The sequence below is a fragment of the Loxodonta africana genome, chromosome 6, assembly GCF_030014295.1.
Source record: "Loxodonta africana isolate mLoxAfr1 chromosome 6, mLoxAfr1.hap2, whole genome shotgun sequence".
In the NCBI taxonomy this organism is placed as follows: Eukaryota; Metazoa; Chordata; class Mammalia; order Proboscidea; family Elephantidae; genus Loxodonta; species Loxodonta africana.
Genome location: NC_087347.1, coordinates 18,270,551 through 18,295,329, shown reverse-complemented (window position 1 = coordinate 18,295,329; position 24,779 = coordinate 18,270,551). Strand labels below are relative to the sequence as shown.

Here is a 24,779-nt window from a genome sequence, read left to right as displayed (position 1 = left end):
ATTGCAAAGTCAGTCTTCTGAGGTCAATTTATAACAATAAATGCACCCATTAAAAAAAAAGAAATGGACAAAATCAAAACATTAGCTACACCACTCAAACAAACAGAAAGAGAACAGAAAAGAAGCCCGCAGCCACCAGAAGAAAGGGAATAATAAATATCAGAGCAGAAATAAATGAAATAGGGAATAGAAAAACAATAGAGGACAAAAAACAAAACCAAAAGTTGGTTGTTTGACTGGATCAACAAAATTGGCAAATCACTTGTCAAATTAAAAAAAAGAAAAACAAGAGACAACACAAAAAATCCAAATAAGAAATGAAATGGAGAACATTACAGGAGACCCAAATGAAGTAAAAAGGATCATGACAGAGTATTATGAAAAACTATACTCCAACAAATCTGAAAACATACAGGAAATGGACAAATTTATAGAAAATCACTACCTACCCAAAATAACACAAAATGATGTTGAAAATCAGAACAGACTCATAACAGAAACTAAGAAAGTAACAAAAATAATCTAACAAATAAAAAGCCCTGGCGCAGATGGTTTCACTGGAGAATTCTAGCAAACATTCAGAGAAGAGCTTACACCAGTACTACTGAAACTATTTCAGAACATAGGAAAGAAAGTGACATGTCCAAATTTATTCTATGAAGCCAGATAACCCTGATAACAACACCAGGCAAAGATACCCCCCCACACACACACAAAGAATATTATACACCTATATCTCTAAGAAATACAGATGCAAAAATTCTCAACACAATTCTAGACGATAGAATTCAGTATCATATTAAAAAAAAAAAAATAGATCACAACCAAGTTGGATGCATACCAGTTTTACCAGGATGATTTAACATTAGAAAACCAATCAGGGCTATCTACCACATAAAAAAAAGGAAAGAAAAGAATCACATGGCCATCTCAATCGAAGTACAAAAGGCATCTGACAAAGCCCAACACCCATTCTTGATAAACACACTCAGTAAAATAGGTGAAGTTAAGCAATGTCATACAACAATGTGTGTACTGTTTGATGAGAAACTAGTTTGTTCTGTAAACCTTAATCTGAAGTACAATAAAACAGACAAAAATGGGTTTAGAAGGGAAATTTGTCAACATAATGAAGAGCATCTATGCCAAACAGACAGTCAACATCATTCTTGATGGAGAGAGGGTGAAAACATTCACCTTGAGAACAGGAACAAGACAAGGACGGCCTTTATCACTACTCCAATTTAGCATTGTGTTGGAAGTCCTGGCTAGAACAATAAGGCAAGAAAAAGAAATAAAGTACATCCAAATTATTAAAGAGGAATTTAAACTGTCCCTGTTTGTGGATATGATTCTATACATAGAAAACCCAAAAGAGTCCCGGAGACAACTACTGGATCTAATAGAAAGATTAACCAGAGTAACAGGATACAAGATAAACATATAAAAGTCAGTTGGATTCCTATACCCCAAAAAAGAGAATGAAGCAAAGGAAATCAGAAAAACAATTTTGTTTGTTATAGCCCCGAAAAAAAAAAAAAAAAAAAACAGGAATAAATCAAACGAGGGATGGAAAAAACCTATACAAAGAAAACTACAAAACACTACAGCAAGATATCAAGAGATATACATAAATGGAAAAACATGCCGTGCTTATGGATATGTAGACTTAACATTGTGAAAATGACAATTTTACACAAAGTGATTTACAAATACAAAGGAATCCTAAAGCAAATACCAGCAACATTATTTAAAGAGACAAAAAACGAATCATTAACTTTATATGGAAAGGGAATAAGCCCTGGATAAAAAAAGGTACTATTGAAGATGAAGAATGAAGTAGGAGTATTTCCACTACCAAACCTCAGAACCTACTATATAGCTAGAGTAGTCAAAATAGCTTGGTACTGGTATGAAAACAGATATATTGGCCATTTGGAACAAAATTGAGAACCCAGATGTAAATCCATCCACCTATGTTCGACTGATCTTCGATGAGAGCCCAAAGTCCATCAAATGGGGAAAAGACAGTCTTTTAACAAATGGTGCTGGCAAAACTGGATGTCCATCTGCAAAAAAATGAAACAGGATCTATACCTCACACCATACATACACACACACACCAAAAAAAAAAAAAAAAAATGAATCAATGACCCAGACCTAGATATAAAGCCAAAAACTATAAAGTTCAGAGAAGAAAAAATAGAATCAACATTAGAGGTCCTAATACATGGCATTAACAGGATACAAACCATAACGAACAGCACACAAACGTCACAATGTAAGTTAGATTACTGGGCTCTTCTAAAAACTAAACACATAATGCGCATCAAAAGACTTCACCGAAATAGTAAAACGAGAACCTATAGATTTTGAAATAGTTTTTGGCTGTTGAAAAATCAAAGGTCTAATCTTTAAAACATACAAGAAAATCAAACACCTCTCCAAAAAAAAAAAAAAAAAAAAAATCCAATTAAAAAATAGGCAAAGGAAATGAACAGACATTTCACACACACAAAAAAAAGACACGTGAGGGCCCAACAGATACATGACGAAATGCTCGTGATCACTAGCCAGTAAAGAGAACTGCAAATCAAAACGCACTGAAGTACCATCTCACTCCAGCATTACTGGAATGAACCAAAAAAAAAACAGGAAATAACAGGTGTTGGAAAGGCTGCAGGGAGATTGAAACTTTTATGCACTGCTGGTGGAAATGCAAAATGATAAACCATTTTGCAAAATGATATGATGTTTCCTTAGAGAGGTAGAAACAGAAATATCAAATGATCCAGCAATCCCAATCCTAGAATACACCCTAGAGAAATAAGAGTCGTCACACGAATAGGCGGATGCACACTCATGTTCATTGCAGCATTGATCACAATAGTGAAAAGATGGAAACAACCCAGATGTCCATCAACAGAGGAATGGATAAATGAAGTATGGTACATACACACAACGGAGTGTTATGCAACGATAAAGAACAATGATGAATTTGTGAATCATCTCACAACATGGATGAATCTGTAGGGCTCTATGCTGAGTGAAATTAGTCAATCACAAAAGGACAAATATTATAGGAGACCACTACTGTAAAAACTCACGAAAATTTTACGTACAAAATAAAACAATCTTTTATGGTTATGAAGGAGTGTGGGGTGGGGATGGAAAAACATTAAATAGACAATAGATAAGTAGTAACTTTGGTGAAGGGTAAGACAGTACGCAATAATTGGGAAGCCAGAACAACTTACAACAGACAAGGCGGTGGAATCTCAATAGACACAACAAAACTCCCTGAGGGATCTAATTGCCAAACTGAGGGCTGTGGGCACCAGGGTCTCAGTGAACATCCAGCTTAATTGGCATAACACAGTTTATAAAGAAAATGTTCTACATTCTACATTGTGAGTAGCATCTGGGGCCTTAAATCCTGTAAGCAGCCATCCAAGATACTCCACTGGTATCACCCCTTCATGAGCAAGGGAGAAGGAAGAAAACTAAAGATATAAGGGAAATATTAGTCCAAAGGACTAATGGACCACATCTGCCATGGCCTCCACCAGGCTAAGTCCAGTACAAATATCTGGTGCACGGCTACCACTACTGACTGCTCTGACTGGGGTTACAATAAAGGGTCTGGGACAGAGCTGGCAAAAAATGTAAAACAAAATTCTAACTCACATAAAAGACCAGACTTACTGGCCTGTAAAGACTTTAGAAGCTTCAAGAGTATGGTCCCTGGACATCCTTTTAGCTCAGTAATGAAATCACTCCTGAGGTTCACCCTTCAGCCAAAGACTAGACAGGTATATAAAACAAAATGAGACTAAAGGAGCACAACAGCCCAGGGACAAGGATGAGAAGACAGGAAGGGATAGGAAAGCAGGTAATAGGGAACCCAAGGTGGAGAAGGGAGAGTGTTGACATGTCATGGAGTTGGTAACCAATGTCATAAAACAATATGTGTACTGTTTAATAAGAAACTAGTTTGTTCTCTAAACCTTCATCTAAAGAACAAAAACGAGTTAAAATATTAAAAAAAGAATAGGTAAGTTTTGTCATTTAAAAAAAAAAAACTTTTTGTTAACTTTTTTTGGAAAAAAACTAAATCATGAATTCTTTCACCATTAAATCAAAAGCTGTGACTTATCACATCATTTCCACCAATTAAGAAGCTGTCACCCATCATATAGCTGCAAATATGGATACCAACTACCAATGGTAGGTAGTGTAGGAATCTCTCATGGATCCTATCATATGGGGAGGAAGGTAGACTCAAGTCTAGTTGTGTGATGCTATATTATTGGACAGTGCCTGATTAAGTATTCACTAACTTGCAGATACTTTTGCTATTTTATATATATATTATATAGTATACATACCTATAGACTTATATGTGCACATATGTGCCATAAAAGCCAAACCTGTTACCACCATGTTGATTCCAACTTATGGTGACCTCATATGTGTCAAAGTAGAACTGTGCTCCATAGGGTTCTCAATGACTGATTTTTCAGTGGTAGATTGCCAGACTTTGCTTCCAAGGTGCCTCTGCATGGACTTGAACATCCAAACTTTCGATTATCAGCCAGATTGTTAAAAATCTGTGCCACCCAGGGACTCCATTATATAGATGGACTTACCATAAAAATTAGCTTTTGCTTTGATCGGTGCACTGCTGCCCACTGCTGCAGCAAACAGGTCAGGGTGTTTTAATCTCGACCACACTGCAAGGGAGCCACCATATGAACAGCCATATGCAACCCAATTATTTTTGGTGAGTCCCATTTTCTTTGCTATTTCAGTTCGGAAGTTCGCAATGTCAGCCAAGGCTTGCCTGCTGCTGAGGTAGTGGAGGCTGGCAGTACTCAGATCTCTATAATTAAAGCATAAAAACATTCTGTGACAACAAAGCAGAGAATATGGGGTTTAACATGAGCTTTATAGTAAAGTAAACATGAATATTATGAAAAGATGTTGAATATTTATATCAGGTCCAACTTGAAATTTCAGTCAGCATAATCTGGTTGACAGTGAGAAAGAAATGCAGGAAATAGCAATAACTGATATCATTTGTCTCATTTTAGTTATGTAATTTCTTCTTGTCGACATTCTGAAGGAGCTTCAAATGCCTGTCACTACCCATATTGTTTCTAATTTTTGCATTCCAGTCACCAGTAACTATCAATGCCACCTGATTGCATGTTTCCAAAGGGAAGAAATGATGAAATAAAAGAGCTGAATAGAAGATTTCAAAATGCTTGGTGCCCGTGATCAGTCTGCAGAATCCACCCACCTGTATGCTTTAGGGAACAGGGACATGCTTTCCTCAGAGACACATTGGGGACTTTTCTCAGCCCCCGCCTTGTTCAGAGTGTGACCCCCTGCTGAAACCTGATACTGGTACCTACACCAATCACGCTGCCCCTCAAAGACTGTAGGACAGAGCCTGTACCACACACTTGATGATCAGCTACCTGGACACCTGAGCTGAATTCAGACAAGAAAAATGAATGGACTTCTAGACTGATATACTTGATAACAGCTCTAGCCAGGTAGGGACAGGACACCAGAGATCCAAAGACAAAAATAATCAAGCTAGCTCACTCAAGCAAACCATCTGGGCATATCAAAATAAAACAAAGCAAGAAACTATGACACTGTAAGGAAATAGAAAATAAACTAATACAATAACTTATAGATGGCTCAGAAACAACAGTCAACATCGAGTCACATAAAGATTCAGACCATGATCGCCTCAACAAGCTCTCAAAACAAAAAATCAAGGGATCATCTAGATGAAAGTGCCTTACTGGAATTACGAGAAGCAGAATACAAAAGATTAATATACAGAACCCTTCAAGATTTCAGGAAGAAAATGAAGCAATACCCAAACAAGCCAAGGAACACACAGATAAAGCAATTGAAGAAATTAGAAAGATTATTCAGGAACATAATGAAAAATTTAATAAGCTGGAAAATTCCTTAATAGACAGGAATGAAGAAATTCAGAATATTAACAATAAAATTACAGAAGTAGATAACTCAATAGAAAGTCAGAGGATCAGAATTGAATAACGGGAAGGCAGAATTTCTGAACTTGAAGATAAATCACTTGGCACTAATATATTTGAAGAAAATCAGATAAAAGAATTTTAAAAAATGAAGAAAACTTAAGAATCATGTGGGACACCATCAAGAGAAATAACCTATGAGTGACTGCAGTACCAGAAGAGGGAGGAATCACAGAAAATGCAGAGAAAGTTGTTGCAGATTTGTTGGCAGTATACTTCCCTGATATCATGAAAGATGAGAAGATATCTATCCAAGATGCTCATTGAACTCCACATAAGGTAGATGCTAAATGAAAGTCACCAAGAAATATTATAATCAAACTCGCCAAAACCAAAGATAGAGGGTTCGAGGAGCAGGTAGGGATAAACAAGAAGCCACCTACAAAGGAGAGTCAATAAGAATAAGCTCGGGCTACTCAGCAGAAACATGCAGGCAAGGAGGCAATGGGATGACTTATTTAGAAAATTGAAGAAAAAAATTGCCAGACAATAATCTTATATCCAGCAAAACTGTCTCTTAAATATGAAGATGAAATTAGGACATTTCCAGATAAACAGAAGTTTAAGGAATTTGTAAAAACCAAACCAAAACTACAAGAAATACTAAAGAGAGTTCTTTGGTTAGGGAATCAATAATATCAGGTAACAACCCAAGACTAGAACACTGGGAAGAGCAATCAGAAGTAAACCAAGACAGGGAAATCAAAAAACCAAAGCAAGATAACCAACCAAGCCAAAAAAAAAAAAAGCTCAAAACAGGGCTACAGTGATGTTATTACGTAAAAGAAGTCAACATTAAAACAGTACAGAGGAACTAAGAAATGTAGTTATAGATCTTCCATATGGAGTGAAAGATAAGGTGATACAAAGAAATAGGTTTAAATTTAGAAAAATAGGGGTAAATAAACAAAGGAGACAAACTAGCAAACTCATCAAAATAAAATGCAAGAAAAAAACAGAGACTCAGCAGAAACAAAGTCAACAACAAATATGAGAAAAGGACAATATATAAAGATAATCTACTCAGCACATAAAATTAAGTGGGAAAAATAAACTGTCAACAACACACACAAAAAAAGACATCAAAATGATAGCACTAAATTCATATCTATCTATAATTACACTGAATATAAATGGACTAAATTCACCAATAAAGAGACAGAGAGTGGCAGAATGGATTAAAACAAGATCTGTCTATACGCTGCCTACAAGAGACACACCTTAGACTTAGAGACACAAACTAAAACTCAAAGGATGGAAAAAAAATATGTCAAGCAAACAACAATCAAAAAGGAGCAGGAGTGGCAATATTAATTTCTGACAAATACACTTTAAAGTTAAATCCATCATAAAAGATAAGGAGGGACACTATATAATGATTAAAGGGACAATATACCAAGAGGATATAACCATATTAAATATTTATGCACCCAATGACAGGGTTGCAAGATACATAAAACAAACTCTATCAGCACTGAAAAGTGTGATAGACAGTTCCACAATAATAGTAGGAGACCTCAACAGACCACTTTTGGTGAAGGGCAGGACATCCAGAAAGAAGCTCAATAAAGACATGGAAGATCTAAATGACACAATCAACTAACTTGACCTCATAGGCATATACAGAACACTCCACCCTACAGCAACCAAGTATACTTTCTTTTCTAGTGTACATAGAACATTCTCTGGAATAGATCATATATTAGATCATAAAGCAAGCCTTAGCAGAATACAAAACACTAAAATATTACAAAGCATCTTCTCTGACCATAAGACCATAAAAATAGAAATCAATAACAGAAAAAGCAGGGAAAAGAAATCAAACATTTGGAAACTGAACTATACCCTGCTCAAAAAAGACTGGGTTATAGAAGACATTAAGGATGGAAAAAGGAAATTCATAGAATCCGATGAGAACGAAAACGCTTCCTATCAGATCCTTCAGGACACAGTGAAAGCAGTGCTCAGAGGTCAATGTACTTAAATAAAAGCATGCATGCAAAAAGAAGAAAGGGCCAAAATCAAAGAACTATCCCTACAACCTGAACAAATAGAAAGAGAGCCACAAAAGAAACCCTCAGGCGTAAGAAGAAAAGAAATAATAAAAATTAGAGTAGAACTAAATGAAACAAAGAACAGAAAAACAATTGAAAGAATTAACAAGACCAAAAGCTGGTTCTTTGAAAAGATCCACAAAATTGATAAACCAATGGCCCAAATGACAAAAGAAAACCAGGAGAGGAAGCAAATAACCCAAAGAAGAAATGAGATGGGCGATATTACAACAGACCCAACTGAAATTAAAAGAATCCTCTTAGGTTACTATGAAAAATTGTACTCTAAAAATTTAAAAACCTAGAAGGAATGGATGAATTCCTAGAAACACACTATCTACCTAAACTAACACAAACAGAGGTAGAACAACTAAATGGACCTATAACAAAAGAAGGGATTGAAAAGGTAATCAAAAAACTCCCCCCGCCCCCCCCAAAAAACCTGGCCCTAATGGCTTCACTGCAGAGTTCTACCAAACTTTCAGAGAAGAGTTAACACCACTACTACTAAAGGTATTTCAGAGCATAGAAAAGGACAGACTACTCCCAAACTCGTTCTATGAAGCCACCATGTTCCTGATACTAAAACCAGGTAAAGACACCACTGAAAAAGAATATTCCAGACCTATACTGCTCATGAACTTTAGATGCAAAAAAACCTTAACAAAATTCTAGCTAACAGAATTCAACAACATTTCAAAAAAATAATTCACCATGACAAAGTGAGATTCATACCAGGTATGCAGGGATGGTTCAACATTAAAAAACAATTAATGTCATCCATCATATAAATAAGAAAAAAAAGACAAGAATCACCTGATTTCATTAACTGATGTAGAAAAGATATTTGACAAAGTTCAACACCCATTCCTGATTTAAAAAAACTCTCAGCAAAAAAGGAATAAAAGGAAAATTCCTCATTGTAATAAAGGGCATTGATACAAAGTCAATAGCCAACATCATCCTAAATGGAGAAAGCCTGAAAGCATTCCCCTTGAAATTGTGAAACAGACAAGGATGCCCTTTATCACTGCTCTTATTCAACATTGTGTTCGAGGTCCTAGCCAGAGAAATTAGGCTAGTTAAAGAAATAAAGTGCATCCAGATTGGCAAGAAAGAAGTAAAAGTACCTCTATTTGCAGAAGAGATGATCTTATACAGAGGAAACCATAAGGAATCCTCAAGTAAACTAACTGAAACTAATAGAAGAGTTCAGCAGAGTATCGGGATATGAGATAAACATAAAAAAAAATCAGTTCGATTCCTCTACGCCAACAAAAAGAACATCAAAGAGGAAATCACCAAATCAGTGCCATTTACAGTAGCCCCCAAGAAAATAAAATGCTTAGGAATAAATCTTACCAGAGATGTAAAAGGCTTATACAAAGAAAACTACAGTACACTTCTGCAAGAAACCAAAAGAGACTTACATAAGTGGAAGAACATACCTTGCTCATGGATAGGAAGACTTAACATTATAAAAATGTCTATTCTACCAAAAGCGATCTATACATTTAATGTAATTCCAATCGAAACTCCAAGGACATTCTTTAATGAGATGGAGAAACAAATCACCAACTTCATATGGAAGGGAAAGAGGCCCTGGGAAAGTAAAGTACTACTGAAAAAGAAGAACAAAGTGAGAGGCCTTATTCTACCTGATTTTAGAACCTATTATACTGTCACAGTAGTCAAAACAGCCTGATACTGGTATAACAACAGAAACATAGACCAATGAAATAGAAATGAGAGTGCAGACATAAATCCATCAACTTATGAGCAGTTCATACTTGACAAAGGCCCAAAAACAGTTAAACAGGGAAAAGACAGTCTTTTTAACAAATGGTACTGTCATAACTGGATATCCATCTGCAAAAAATGAAACAATATCCGTACCTCACTCTATGCACAAAAATGAGCTCAAAATGGATCAAAGACCTAAGTATAAAATATAAAATGTTAAAGATCACGGGGAAAAAATAGGGAAAATGTTTAGGAGCCCTAATATGTAGCATAAACCGTATACAAAACATTACTAACAATGCAGAAGAAAAACTACATAACTGGGAGCTCCTCAAACACCTATGCTCATCCAAAGACTTCAGCAAAAGGGTAAAAAGATAACCTACAGACTGGGGACATTTCCGATCAGTGCCTGATCTCTAAAATCTACATGATACTGCAAAAACTCAACTACGAAAACCAATTAAAAAATGGCAAAAGATATGAACAGACACTTCGCTAAAGAAAACATTCAGGTAGCTAACAGATACGTGAGGGTATGCTCATGATTATTAGCCATTAGAGAAATGCAAATCAAAACTACAATGAGATTCCATCTCACTCCAAGAAGACTGGCATTAACCCAAAAACACAAAATAATAAATGTTGGAGAGGTTGTGGAGAGATTGGAACACTTATAAACTGCTGGTGGGAATGTAGAATGGTACAACCACTTTGTAAATCGATTTGGCACTTCCTTAAAAAGCTGGAGATAGAACTACCATACCATCCAGCAATCCCACTCCTTGGAATATATCCTGGAGAAATAAGAGCCTTTACACAAACAGATATATGCACACCCGTGTCCATTGCAGCACTGCTTACAATAGCGAAAAGATGGATGCAACCCAGGTGCCCATCAATGAAGGAGTGGATAAATAAACTGCGGTAAATTCACACGATGGAATACTATGCATCAATAAAGAACAGTGATGAATCTGTGAAACATTTCATAACATGGAGGAATCTGGAAGGCATTATGCTAAGTGATATTAGTCAGTTTCAAAAGGACAAATATTGTATAAGACCACTATTATAAGAACTCAAGAAATAGTTTAAATAGAGAAGAAAATATTCTTTGATGGTTACGAGAGGGGGGAGGGAGAGAGGGTGGGAGAGGAGTATTCACTAATTAGGTAGAAGATAAGAACTATTTTAAGAGAAAGAAAAGATAACACACAAACCAGGTGAGGTCAGCACAACTAGACTAAATCAAAAGCAGTTTCCTGAATAAACTGAATGCCTCGAAGGCCAGCGTAACAGGGGCAGGGGTTTGGGGACCTGGTTTCAGGGGACATCTAAGTCAATTGGCATAATAAAATCTATTAAGAAAACATTCTGCATCCCACTTTGGAGAGGGGCATCTGGGGTCTTAAACGGTAGCAAGCAGCCATCTAAGATGCATCAATCAGTCTCAACCCACCTGGATCAAAGGAGAATGAAGAACACCAAGGACCCAAGGTAATTATGAGCCCAAGAGAAAGAAAGGGGCACCTAAACCAGAGACTACATCAGCCTGAGACAAGAAGAACTAGATGGTGCTGGTCTACAACTGATGACTGCCCTGACAGGGAACACAACAGAGAACCCCTGAGGGAGCAGGAGAGCAGAGGAGTGCAGACCCCAAAATTCTGTAAAAAGACTAGACTTAATGGTCTGACTGAGACTAGAAGAACCCTGGTGGTCATGGCACCCAGACCTTCTGTTGTCCCAGGACAGGAACCATTCTCAAAGCCAACACTTCACAGGGATTGGACTGGACAATGGGATTGGACTGGACATTGAATTGGATAGGGATGCTGGTGAGGAGGGAGCTTCTTGGAATAGGTGGACACTTGAGACAATGTTGGTATCTCCTCCCTGGAGGGGAGATGAGAGGGTAGAGGGGGTTAGAAGCTGGTGAAACGGACGCAAAAAGAGAAAGTGGAGGGAGGGAGCGGGCTGTTTCATAAGGGGGAGAGCAATTGAGAGTATGAGGCAAGGTGTACATGAGATTTGTGTGAGAGACGGACTTGATTTTTAAACTTTCACTTAAAGCACAATAAAAGTAAAAATGAAAAAGTAAAAAAGAAAAAAAAAATGAGACTAAAGGGGCACAGCACCCCAGGAGCAAGGACTAGAACAAGAAAGTTGGTAATAAGGGGGAAAAAAAAAAAACATTTCAAAGGACTCCAGAGGACAAAGTATTATACTGACATGCACCAAGCCCTGGACATAGAAAACAAAAAGAAAGAACAAACTCAGCATTTCTCAAGCTGAAAGAAAAAAAAACTCAAGCCTTGAGTTGGAGTCTTGAAGTTTTCTACGCGGAAAATATCAAACAACACAGGAACTATCAAAAGAAGATGGAAGGAATACACGGAGTCAGTAAACCAAAAAAGAGCTGGCTGACGTTCAACCATTTCAGAAGGTAGCATATGATCGGGAATTGATGGTACTGAGAAAGTTTCATGCTGCACTAAAGGCGGTTGTGAAAAATAAGTCTCCAGGAATTGAAAGAGCATCAATTGAGACATTTCAAAAAACAAATGCAGCACTGGAAGAGCTCACTTGTCTATACCAAGAAATTTTGAAGATAGCTACCTGGTCAATGGACTAGCTGTGATCCATATTTATACCTATTTCCAAGAAAGGTGATCCAACTGAATGTGGAAATTATCAAACAATATCACTAATATCACATGCTAATAGGATTTTCCTGAAGATCATTCAAAAGTGGCTGCAGTAGTATATCAATAGGGAACCGCCCGAAATTCAAGCCAGATATAGAAGAGGACTTGGAACCAGTGATAAGGTACACCTGATCCAAGTCGTGGTGTTTTCAATCTCCTCATGTGCATGTGAACGCTGGAAAATGAATAAATAAGACCGAAGAAGAATTGACACCTTTGAATTGTGGTGTGGGCAAAGAACATTGAATACATCAAGGACTACGAAAAGAACAAACAAATCTGTCTTGGACGAAGTACAACTAGAATGCTTCTCAGAAGTAATGATGGCAAGACTATGTCTCAAATACTCTGGTCATGTTGTCAGGAGGGAACAATTCCGAGAGAAGGACATCATGCATTGCAAAATACAGGGTCAGCAGAAAAGGGAAGAAGACCCTTAATGAGATGGATTCACACAGTGGCTGCAACAATGGGCTCAAGCATAGTAATGATTGTGAGGAAGGTATAGGACTGGGTGGTGTTTCTTTCTGTTGTATATAGGGTCAATATGAATTGGAACCAACTCATTGGCACCTAATAACAGCAAATACCCATATGATCTCATTTCTTCATCCACCAAACTGAACCACAACTATCACATTATTACTCAGACTCAGAGAGGAGCCCATTTTTGAAAGGGCTAAAATGTCAGGGATTTAATTGTTTGCAAAGCTTTACAAAAACACATATTAAATTGTACTGATGTTGTTTTCCATGCTTTCTCCTTTTCTGCTACATGTAGACAAAGCACTATTTAAACCTAAGTTTCTCAGTTATAAGATAACTAAGTAAAATTTTCAAAATTTATTTTTCAATGATGTTTCTTACATAGTATGGCTTCTTATAAACCTGGGATGTTTTTAATCCTTATTGCTAAAGAAAAAATTCTCCCTCTCCCCCCTCCAAATGATGCTACAACTAGCTGATTATGGATTTAAAACTAGACAAAGGGCATAGAATACTCACAAAAAGAAACACAATCGGCAAATATTTGAAAATGATTAGCCCTTTCTATTATCAAAGCTACACAAATATGAGTATTTTTCCCTTCCTATCAAACTGTCAAGATTTATTTTAGTACTTAGTGTTGGCATGGATTTGAGGAGACAGTTTCTCTCCTATACCACTTGTGGAAATATGGACTGGTAGAATCATTCAGAAAGCAATTTGCCCTCATGCAATAAGTACATCAAGAGGCAAAAATGTTTACCTTGGCTCAGCATTTCTACTAAGAAGCTACAGCAGAACCTGTTAATTTTCCCCTTATATTTACTTTCCCTTTTATCTTTATGTAATCAGAGTCCTGGGTTTCAACTGTGAGCATGGCTGCCCAGGATAAACACTATGTATCCTAGCCACCCTTCCAGCCAGGTGTGGACTTACTGTGTAAGATCAAGGCAGTGGAAACTAACTGGAAACATGTAGATAAGATTTATGGGAATACTCTGTCATAGATTTCACCCCACTTTCTAAAAGTAAATTCTCAGACCTGTAGACTCTCCCCCAATTTGTTCACTTGATCTCCAAATTCTATTATAGTTTCTTTCTAACCCCCAGCTTAGTGAAAAATAGCACATGAAGTTAATTTGGATAGCAAACGAGTTATTTGCTATAGTTATTTCCTAAAACACAGTTATTCCATTCCTGGACAGCAATTTACTTTCTTTGACAAATCACTAAAGAAAACTCGGACTTAAAACTATATATATAGACTATCACAACTCCATAAACACAGATGAACAAATCAAAGTTTCTAATGAAGAAATGTAGAACTGATGGAATTATTGGAGTGTCACCTCACTACCAAAAGATAAGTTGACATGCAATTCAAAAATCACATTTGTGGAGTTATTGTTAGATAGAAGCCTATGAAACCTTCAGTAATTATTAGTCTGTCGTGATAAAAGCTACCACTTCGACTCATAAAAAAGGTATCACTTTACTGACACTAATCTCATTCTCAGGCTTATAAGAGGCAATCCTTATTTTAATGACAATAAAAGATTCTGACATTAAATTGGATTTTTCAGAACCCCAAGAAAATTTTAAACTTCGTTCTATTTGCTTGACTTCATATAATGAATAGCTTATAATTCTAAGAAAGTAAGTTAAAAAAATATCTTTCTACTGGGGGAGAAAATAGTAGGTGGCAAGAATAAGCTATTGAGACAAAAACAGATCTCATTCTTGTTTCTTGCTCTGCCACTGCAGGCTGGAATTTAATACAATATCCAGTTATGTTTGATGAGTGGTTTTAACAAAACGGTCATCACTTTTCCATGAGGAGGATAATTTTCATGCTATAAAATTCTATTGGAGTAGAAAAAAAAAAAGAAGTATGTTTCCTGTTCAGGAAAACAAGTTTTAAAATGAAATTATAGTACATGAGGAATACATTTTTTAAAAGGAAATTTCACTTCAATCTTTTTATCAAGAACATTGTTCCTAACTAGAACCTCTACGTACAGTTTTTCTTTCTTATCAAGAGGAGCATATCTGGAGTTAACATTGCCTAAATGAAAAAGAGAGAGAAGAGCAACCACAATGAGAACAACCACAAAAAAGACAACCTTAGACTTACCCTGTTGGTTGGCTGTGTCCGTAAAACCTATGTTCCAGAAGTAAGAAGAGGGCGCCCAATCTCTCAGCATATGTAACCCAGGTTTTACTTATTGATACCCAGGATTCGCAGGCAATCCACGCCCCTCCAATCATCAGAAATACTGGCCCTCCAGGTTTATAAAAGGCATCATTAATGAAATATCTCTGTGAAAGTAAAAATATTTTTGTAAGTCACTAACTCAGCAGGCCTCGCAAATTGTTTTTGGTTTCTGATAACTGGATAGCAGCATGATTTGACTTGTGAGATTTGAATTATGATTCTAAGAACAACAAAAGCAACCCATTGCCGTTGAATCAATTCCTACTCATAGAGACCCTACAGGGCAGAGAAGAGCTAAATCTGCAAAGCAAAGAGAAGAACTTCCCTATAGGGTTTCCAAGGAGTCCCTGGTGGATTCAAACTCCTGAACTTGTGGTTAGCTGCCATAGCTCTTAACCACTATGTTACCAGGTTTTCCATGATTCTAAGATCCCATTTAAATCAGTGTCATTGCTCAAGTCACTGTGCCTACATGCTGGACAAATTTATGTTTTTGCTTTTGGTGGTGAAATAGACCCAACGCAAAATCTGCCACTTCAACCATTTTCAAGTGTAGAATCCAGTGGTGTAAATTGCACCCACAAAGTGTAACCATCAGTACTACTTGTTTACATTTCAAGCTGATATTTCAAATTCAAATTTAGAATGCGAGATTCCTGTTTGATTTTATACTCGCAACTATTTTCTTTTACTCTGAAAGTTTGGGTTGTGACATTAACATAATTATTTATTTGCTTTATGCAAATAATATATAGTAATAAACATTAACATAACAACAGCAATATTAAAAGAAATGCTGGTGTTACAGTGGTTAAGTGCAAGGCTGCTAACTGCCTGGTGGGTGGTTCAAACCCACCAACTGCCCCTGGGAATAAATGGAATCCAACTGGCACATCTTTTTCCCAAAGAATGGCTGCTGGATTTGAACCACTGACCTTTCAGTTAGCAGCCTAGCTCTTAACCACTGCACTACCAGGGCTCTTTCCAATAAATTTTACAGTCTAGGAAACACTGAGGGGCAGTTCTACTCTGTCCTATATAGTTGCTATGCCTTGGAATCAACATGACGGTATGCAGAAAGAACAATATTGAGAGAGTGTGTGTGGCTTCAGTGCTGAGTTAGAAAGCGAACCCACAATAGAAAGCAGGAGAGTACCGACACATTGTGGGAATTGAATACAATGTCACAAAACAATTTGTGCATAAATTTTTGAATGAGAAACTAATTTTCTCTCTAAACTTTCACCTAAAATACAATTAATAAAAACAGTGACATCATTACTGAAAACTGATTACCAATGTTTCTGTGTGTATGTATAGTTAGAATTTACAAGAGATATGAAGTCAAAGTACTGAGCTATCTAGTCACTTAAGATAATTCTGTCTAGTTAAGCCACAGATATTATAGACAATTAGCTCTTCTTTTTTCATTTTATTTTCAATTTTTAATTTTTTTATTGGAAATATTTCCATGGTTCCAAAGCTAAATCTGCAAAGCAAAGAATATTCAGAAAAACTGGGGTCATTTTATTTCCAGAAGCTTTTATCTCTGTCTCATGTATGTAACTGTTTTTACTTTTTATTTATTCTTCCATTATTTTGTAAAACATATACATGTGTGTGTATATATATATATATATATACACACACACATATATGTTTGTTGTTGTTAGGTGCCCTCGAATTGGTTCTGACTCATAGCGATCCTATGCACAACAGAACGAAACACTGCCCAGTCCTGAGCCATCCTTAAAATCGTTGTTACCCTTGAGCTCATTGTTGCACCCACTGTGTCAATCCGCCTCATTGATGGTCTTCCTCTTTTCCACTGACCCTGTACTCTGCCAAGCATGATGTCCTTCTCCAGGGACTGATCCCTCCTGACAACATGTCCAAAGTATGTAAGATGAAGTCTCGCCATCTTTGCTTCTAAGGTGTATTTTGGTTGTGCTTCTAAGACAGATTTGTTCATTCTTTTGGCAGTCCATGGTATATTCAATATTCTCCTCCAACACCACAATTCAAAGGGGTCAATTCTTCTTCAGTCTTCCTTATTCATTGTCCAGCTTTCACATAAATATAATACAATTGAAAATACCATGGCTTGGGTCAGACACATCTTAGTCTTCAAGGTGACATCTTTGCTCTTCAACACTTTAAAGAGGTCCTTTACAGCAGATTTACCCAATGAAATGCATCTTTTGATTTCTTGACTACTGCTTCCATGGCTATGGATTGTGGATCCAAGTAAAATGAAATCCTTGAGAATTGTAATCTTCTCTGTTAATCATGATGTTGCTCATTGGTCCAGTTGTGAGGATTTTTGTTTTCTTCATGTTGAGGTGCAATCCATACTGAAGGCTGTGGTCTTCATCTTCATTAGTAAGTGCTTCAGGTCTTCTTCACTTTCAGCAAGCAAGGTTGTGTCATCTGTATAACATAGGTTGTTAATGAGTCTTCCTCCAATCCTGATGCCTTGATATATATATATATATTCTTTCTGCCATTTCTTAGGGTGCCATTCTGGTATTTTCACTCAATATCATATCATGGAGATCATTACATAGCAACATATTAAGATTTTTGAAACATTCCTTATTGTCTTTTACAACTACATTTTATTTTCAAGTGTAGACATATCTTAATAATTAGACTAGTATTATCTTGATGAATATTTGATTTATTTCCCATCTGCTCTTATTCTAAATGTTTCCAAAATCCATAGTTTGCACATACATCTTTCCATAGTTTTGTTAGTGTATCCTTGAGACAGATGCCTGGAAAAAAAAAAAAAAAACATTGCCATCGAGTTGATTATTATTCATAGCAACCATATAGGACAGAGTAGAACTGCACCATAGAGTGTCCAAAGAGGGCATGGTGGATTTGAACTGCTGAAATGCTTAGCAACTGTAGCTCTTAATAACTACTTCACCAGGGTTTACAAAAGAGGGTGTAATTTTACTAAATATTGCTAAATTCTCCCTATAATGGTTACACCATTTAGCCATTCCTAACAACTATGTATGAGAATGCCTGTTAACCAATAGCCTAGCCAACAGAGTAGGTCCTCAGGCTAGAAAAATGGTATTGGCAAGCAGTTCATAACTATGACCGAAGTTCTCCATAAGAATTCAAGAACTTAAGGCAAAGTCAACTCTCTGTAAAAGAGATCAGAACACTTAAAGAAAAAAAATAAAATAAAGAGCTGAAAACTATAGTGGTCGTGTTCAAACTATAAGTAGAAGGAAAAATAAACTTATTATAGAAATAATTATTCACAGAATGAAGAATCTAGAGGTCAAGCTAGAAAAGAATTAGTAGAAATAAATGGAAAAGTATTTAATTGAATTAGAGAGAAAATTAGAACTAGTTGAGTGTAATTGACTATGTACACTCAGTAATGTGTAACTGGTGACTTTAAAAAAGAAAAGTAAATACATAGACTAGGAAAAATACATTATTAAAAAATGGTAAAGAATAAATAGACTGTATCTCAGGAAAAACTGGTATCAATTTGTCAATACCAACATGTGTCCCAAAACCCAAAAACGCAAACCCAATCTCTGTGAGTAGATTCCAACCCACAGTGAACTGAGAGTTCAGAGTAGAACCGCCCCACAGAGAATTCCAAGGAGTAGATGGTGGATTCAAGCTGCAAGCTCTTAACCTTGTGCCACCAGAACTCCAGATGTGTCCCAGGAAATTTCATTTACTGCAAAGAAAAAGAAGGGATCCTTCAGGCATTCAGGCAAAAAGTCCCAAATAAGAAAGTATATATTTTGTTGGACTCCGCATGCTACGTAGCAACACACAATGCTAGATGAGAGTTTAACTCAGGAAGGAAAACTGACAAGCAAGAATTATATATTTAACCATTCAGATATCACACAAGTAGTAAAATTCCAAGAGTATAATTATTTTAAGTCCTTCTTTAATAATCGATTTTAACAAAGGAATTAGGAGTGAAAAATTTATGTGTTTACATACAATTTTAAGCCTAAAACAACCAAGAGGTTATAGTTATTGAATAGAATGAAATATTGCAAAATACAAAAATTCAAAGCATATACTGATCAAAAGCAGAAAAATGCAGAACAGAATTTCAAGTTCTCATAGAATGTAGAATTACTGGATTCATGGAGGTTGGATGTACTCTTGAAATATTTGCCCTGATATACTCCTTAAACTTCAAACCAAAAATATCCCCTGAAGTCTTCTTAAAACCAAATAATAATTAGCTTTTCTACTAAAGTATGTGTGTCTCGAATGTTATGCTCTTTAAGGTCCATGTACATGGAAGAAAATTTGCTAAAGAAACCCTAAAGATTAGATAGGAATCTTAGGGGGCAGTGAATTTATGTTAATGGAGGAGGAACAAACCAGAAAAAGAGGGTGGGAATGGTTGCACAACTCAAAGAATAGAATCAATGTCACTAAATTAGACCTGTAGAAACTGTTGAACTGGAGTTTGTTTGACTGTTTATACTCTGAACCACAACAAAACACGTAAAATCAATTACAAACAAAACAAGAAACATATGGCTATAATATCGCTAACAAAATAGAAAAGTAAAGGAGTAAAGGTGGGAAGTTATATGCAAAAGGAAGGACTTTATCTTTTATAAAATCATAAAGAGAAGCATTAAGAATGTTTTGTTGTTGTTCCTAGGTGCTGTGGAGTTAGTTCTCACTCCTACTGACCCCATGTACTAGAGAACAAAACACAGCCCTTTACTGTGTCACCCTCACAATCATTGCTACTTTTGAACCCATTGTTGCAGTCCCTGTGCCAATCCATCCTGTTGAGGATCTTTCGCTCTTTCCCTGCCCCTCTAGCAAGCGTGACGTCCATCTCCAGGGACTTGTCCCTGCCAATAACATACCCAAAGCACCTGTGTCAAAGTCTCCCCATCCTTGCTTCTGAGGAGTCTTCTGGCTCTACTTTTTCCAAGACAGATTTGTTCCTTCTTCTTTGCTTTTTAACATTTTAAGGAGGTCTTCTGCGGCTGAGTTGCCCCATGCAATCCATACTTTGATGTCTTGACTGCTGCTTCCATGGCTGTTGACTATGGATCCTTATAAAATGAAATTCTTCACAACTTCAACCTTTTCTCCATTTATCATGATGCTGCTTATTGGTCCAGTTGTGGAATTTTTGTTTTCTTTATATCAAGGTGTAATCCATACTGAAGGCTGTAGTCTTTGCTCTGATCAGTATTTGCTTCAAGTTCTCTTTGCTTTTTGTAAACAAGCTTGTGTCATCTGCAGGTTGTTAATGTGTTTTCCTCCATACAACCAGTCAAAATTGAGTTTATTGAAATATTTTTATTTTTTTTATTTTTTTTTGTCAATTTGACTTCAGACCGTGTTGTTGTTGTTGTTGTTAGGTGCTGTTGAGTCTGTTCCAACTTGTAGAGACCCTATGCACAACAGAACAAAACACTACCCGGTCCTGAGCCATTCTTACAATCGTTGTTATGCTGAGCTCATTGTTGCACCCACTGTGTCAATCTACCTTGTTGAGGGTCTTCCTATTTTCCGCTGACCCTGTACTCTGCCAAGCATGACGTCCTTCTCCAAAGACCAATCCCTCCTGACAACATGTCCAAAGTACGTAAGACACAGTCTTGCCCTCCTTGCTTCTAAGGAGCATTCTGGTTGTACTTCTTCCAAGACAGATTTGTTCGTTCTTTTGGGAGTCCATGGTGTATTCAGTATTCTTGGTCAACACAATCCAAAGGCTTCAATTCTTCTTCGGTCTTCCTTATTCATTTTCCAGGGTTCACATGAATATGAAGCAATTGAAAATACCATGGCCTGGTTCAGGATCACCTTAGTCTTCAAGGTGACATCTTTGCTCTTCAACACTTTAAAGAGGTCCTTTGCAGCAGATTTACCCAATGCAATGTGTCTTTTGATTTCTTGACTGCTGCTTCCAGGGCTGTTGATTGAGGATCCAAGTAAAATGAAATCCTTGACAACTTCAATCTTTTCTCCATTTACCATGATGTTGCTCATTGGTCCATTTGGGGTAGTGGTTAACTGCTACGGCTGCTAATCAAAGGGTCAGCAGTTGGAATCTGCATTGTGCTCCTTAGAAACTCTATGGGACAGTTCTACTCTGTCCTATAGGGCCGCTATCAGACAGAATTGACTCAAAGGCCCTGGGTTTTCCAACATTGGACCATAGAAATACATAATTATAAAACAATATCAAATTTAAAACACAAATTTTAAAAATAAAGTGAAATAAATGGGCATAAATGGTATAGGATTAGCACATTACCACACAGAATGGACCAATTTTGAGTGGCAGAGAAGTCAGTAACTTAACTGTATATCTTAGATAGAATCAATCCCATGGACAGATACACTGCAAAGTAAATTTTTAATTGTTTTTTCATAATTATATTGTTGGTGAAAACGGTATTATTCTGAGACTGCTCTGTAATACAAGGTAAAGAAAATAAGTGATTGTGTAATTTTCTAAATCCATCATTCTTAATGTCCTTTTAAAATCTGGTAAATAAAGAGAATGAGTCAAGCATTTATACTACCTTTCCAATACAAACTGGGTCACCATGTAGCCAAATAATACATAATTGAAATTTCTTTTGTATTCATATTTCAGCTAAGAAATGAGGAATGAAGAAAATTAATATTATTATTTTGCAACCCGCCCAGTGTGAATAATTAGATCTAAGCATTGGGCATCAACAATTTCTACCATAACAAGAATAAAAAAAAAAAAAATTCAGGCATTTCATATCTCTACATAAAAGAACTTGCCATTATGAGGTGAACATGCTCCTATAAATTTTGATAAATTCTGTAGATACATCAACAGATTTGTAGAAATTCTATGTGGCCTCGAAAGCAAACAAACAAAAGTAACAGAAAATTTTCCTTCATTACTTCTTTAATGGCCTGTTACCTCAGTGAAATATCCTGAAACCAAAAAACCAGTCCCGTTGTCATGTAATCAGTTTTGATTCATGGTGGGTCCATGAGTGTCAGAGAACTACTGTGCTCCACAGAAGTTTCAGGGCTGTGACCTTTCAGAAGGAGATTATCAGGTCTTTCTTCCAAGGTTCCTTTTGCTGAGTTTGAACCACCAATTTTCATGTTGGTGGTTCAGTACTTAACCATTTGCACCACCCAGGGACTGAAAACCTTCCCCATCTCTTCTATACCTCCCAGACTTCTGCAGCACCAATGCCAAGGCTTCAAGCTCACACCATCCCCTACCTGGTCATTACTTTTTACCTGTGGCCATAACTGTGAAGAATTTTTGCTAAAATGGTCCAACTTTTGTGGGAAGGAACCAGCACGAGAAGGGTGCATCCCTTTGCTTGAATAGGAACCACGAGTCCGTCTCCAGAGAAAACTCTGAGCAGAGGAACAGAAGAGCAGCAGCAGCAGCCACCCAAGAGCTTGGGCCATGGTCGAGTTGTGGGAAGAAGTTTCCACAGTTTGGACTGTTTCTACTGCAATTGCTCCCCACCCTAGTGCAATAATGACAGGCATCTGTAGTGGACCTAGGTCCCTGGGGCTACATGATGATCTCTATCTCTAAAAATGTAGGTAGTACAATCTTCCCCACCTCCTTAGACTATGGGGACATTCAAGTAGAAAAGGTCAAATAGGGGAAGGGAAAAGATGCCTACTAGAGACCTTTCACCCCACATACTTGGGTGAAGACCCTGGGAAAGTGGTGCCCAGGGCTGCAGGAACCACCAAAGTTGAGAGCCCAGGGTAATAGTGAGAGATATTGAGAAACTCATCCTGTATTGAATGATTTCCTTGTTTTTGCTTCCTTGTTGCTTTTGGTGTCTTCTGGCAGGGTTCCAAGACCACACACATAGAATGACCATTTGAAAGTACAAATTCCAAATGGTGGAACATTGTTGTGCACAAACCTAAGCATTTGAAGCTCCGGTTGTAATTTCATTCTTCTGTTTCCTCTTCTTTTTAGAACTGGTACTGCTATTGCTGTCTCATCCTAATCTTCATCAACACCACCATCATCACCCCTTTTTCAGTGTCACCACTGCCATGAATCTGTACTGAGATGCCCAAACCCTGCTGACCTCCTGGAGATATAAGCAGTTACCTTGGCTTTTCTGCCTTGGAATGTCTTGTAGTAGAGTTAAGAATGGAGCATCAGCACAGGAAAGTGATAGAAGAGAGAAAGGCACAGAAGTAATGGTCTGGGAGGGCTTTAAGTAAACTTATGAATATGCCATTATAGAATTGGGGTGTTTTAAATGGTGCAAGGATTTGCATACAGGTGAGATCTTAGAATGGTGTTTTTACTTCTCAATGGCATTCTTATGTGCCTAGAGTCCAAAGAATAATTAACACCACTGGCTTGGATGGGTTTGAAGCTTTAACTCGGGGTGACCTTAGAACAAAACATTGCCTGGTCCTGCACCATTCACATAATTGTTGGTATCTTTGAGTTCATTGTTGCTGTCACCTGTCACTCTACCTCATGGAGGGTTTCAACTTAATTTTGCTGACCCTCTACCAAATATCACGTCCTTTTCTAGAAATTGGTCTTTCCTGATTACGTGTCCACAGTAAGCATGACAAAATCTCTTCATCCTCCGTGGTTTCTGAGGAGCATGCTACCTATATCTTATATTTTATGATTTCACTATTATTTTAATTATATGGAAGAACAGTGCTTGTAAGCTTCAGTCTTGTTCTTTTGCCACTTAATCAAGACCTCCTGGAAGTATAACTGGACATAAAGACCTCCCTGCAGTTGTCTTTATTATTAGATGCCATCAGATCAGCTCTGACTCATAACCACCCTAGGTAGAGCAGAAAGAAACACTACCCAGTTCTGAGCCATCCTGACAGTCTTTGCTATGTGTGAGCCCATTATTGCAACCATTGTATCAATCCATCTCCTCGAGAGCCTTCCTCATTTTCACTGACCCCTCTTCTTTACCAATCATATTGTCCTTCTCCAGGAACTGGTCCCTCCAGATAAAATGTTCAACGTACCTGAGATGAAGTTTCACCATCCTTACTTCCAAGGGGCACTATGGATGTGTTTATTGCAGGACAGACTTGTTAGTTCTATTTGGAAGTCCACAGTATATTCAGTATTCTTGACTAACACAGCAACTCAAAGGCGTCAATTCTTTGTCAGTCTTCCTTATTCATTGTCCAGTTTTTGCACACATATGAGGTGACTGAATATGCAACGGCTAAGGTCCAGTACACCTTAGTCCCCAAAATGACAGCTGTCATTTTCAACACTTTATAGACTCCTTTTGCAACATAATTGTCCAATGCAATACATTCTTGTATTTCTTTACTATTGCTTCCATGTGTGTTTATTGTGGATCCCTGCAAAGAAATATGTAAATTAAGAGCATCAATAAATTCTTTCCTCCCTTAAGGAACCCTGACCTTACTAGTATTTGATTGTATCATGGGGCAGTAAATACTTTGCATCTTTTTGGTCCTGTTT

The 24,779-nt window shown here is 37.1% G+C and overlaps 1 protein-coding gene across 1 annotated transcript in view; it reads right to left on the bottom strand.

The window, feature by feature from the left end:
- Positions 1-15,331, bottom strand: part of LOC100666672 (putative serine protease K12H4.7) — a 64,517-nt gene extending 49,186 nt beyond the window's left edge. The window contains exons 1-2 of the mRNA XM_064287393.1: positions 15,209-15,331; positions 4,650-4,882 (exon numbers count right to left, since the gene is read on the bottom strand). Coding sequence (XP_064143463.1) covers positions 4,650-4,794 — 145 coding nt within the window. The 5' untranslated portion in view covers positions 4,795-4,882; positions 15,209-15,331. The remainder of the gene's footprint in view (positions 1-4,649; positions 4,883-15,208) is intronic.
- Positions 15,332-24,779: the final 9,448 nt, after the last annotated feature.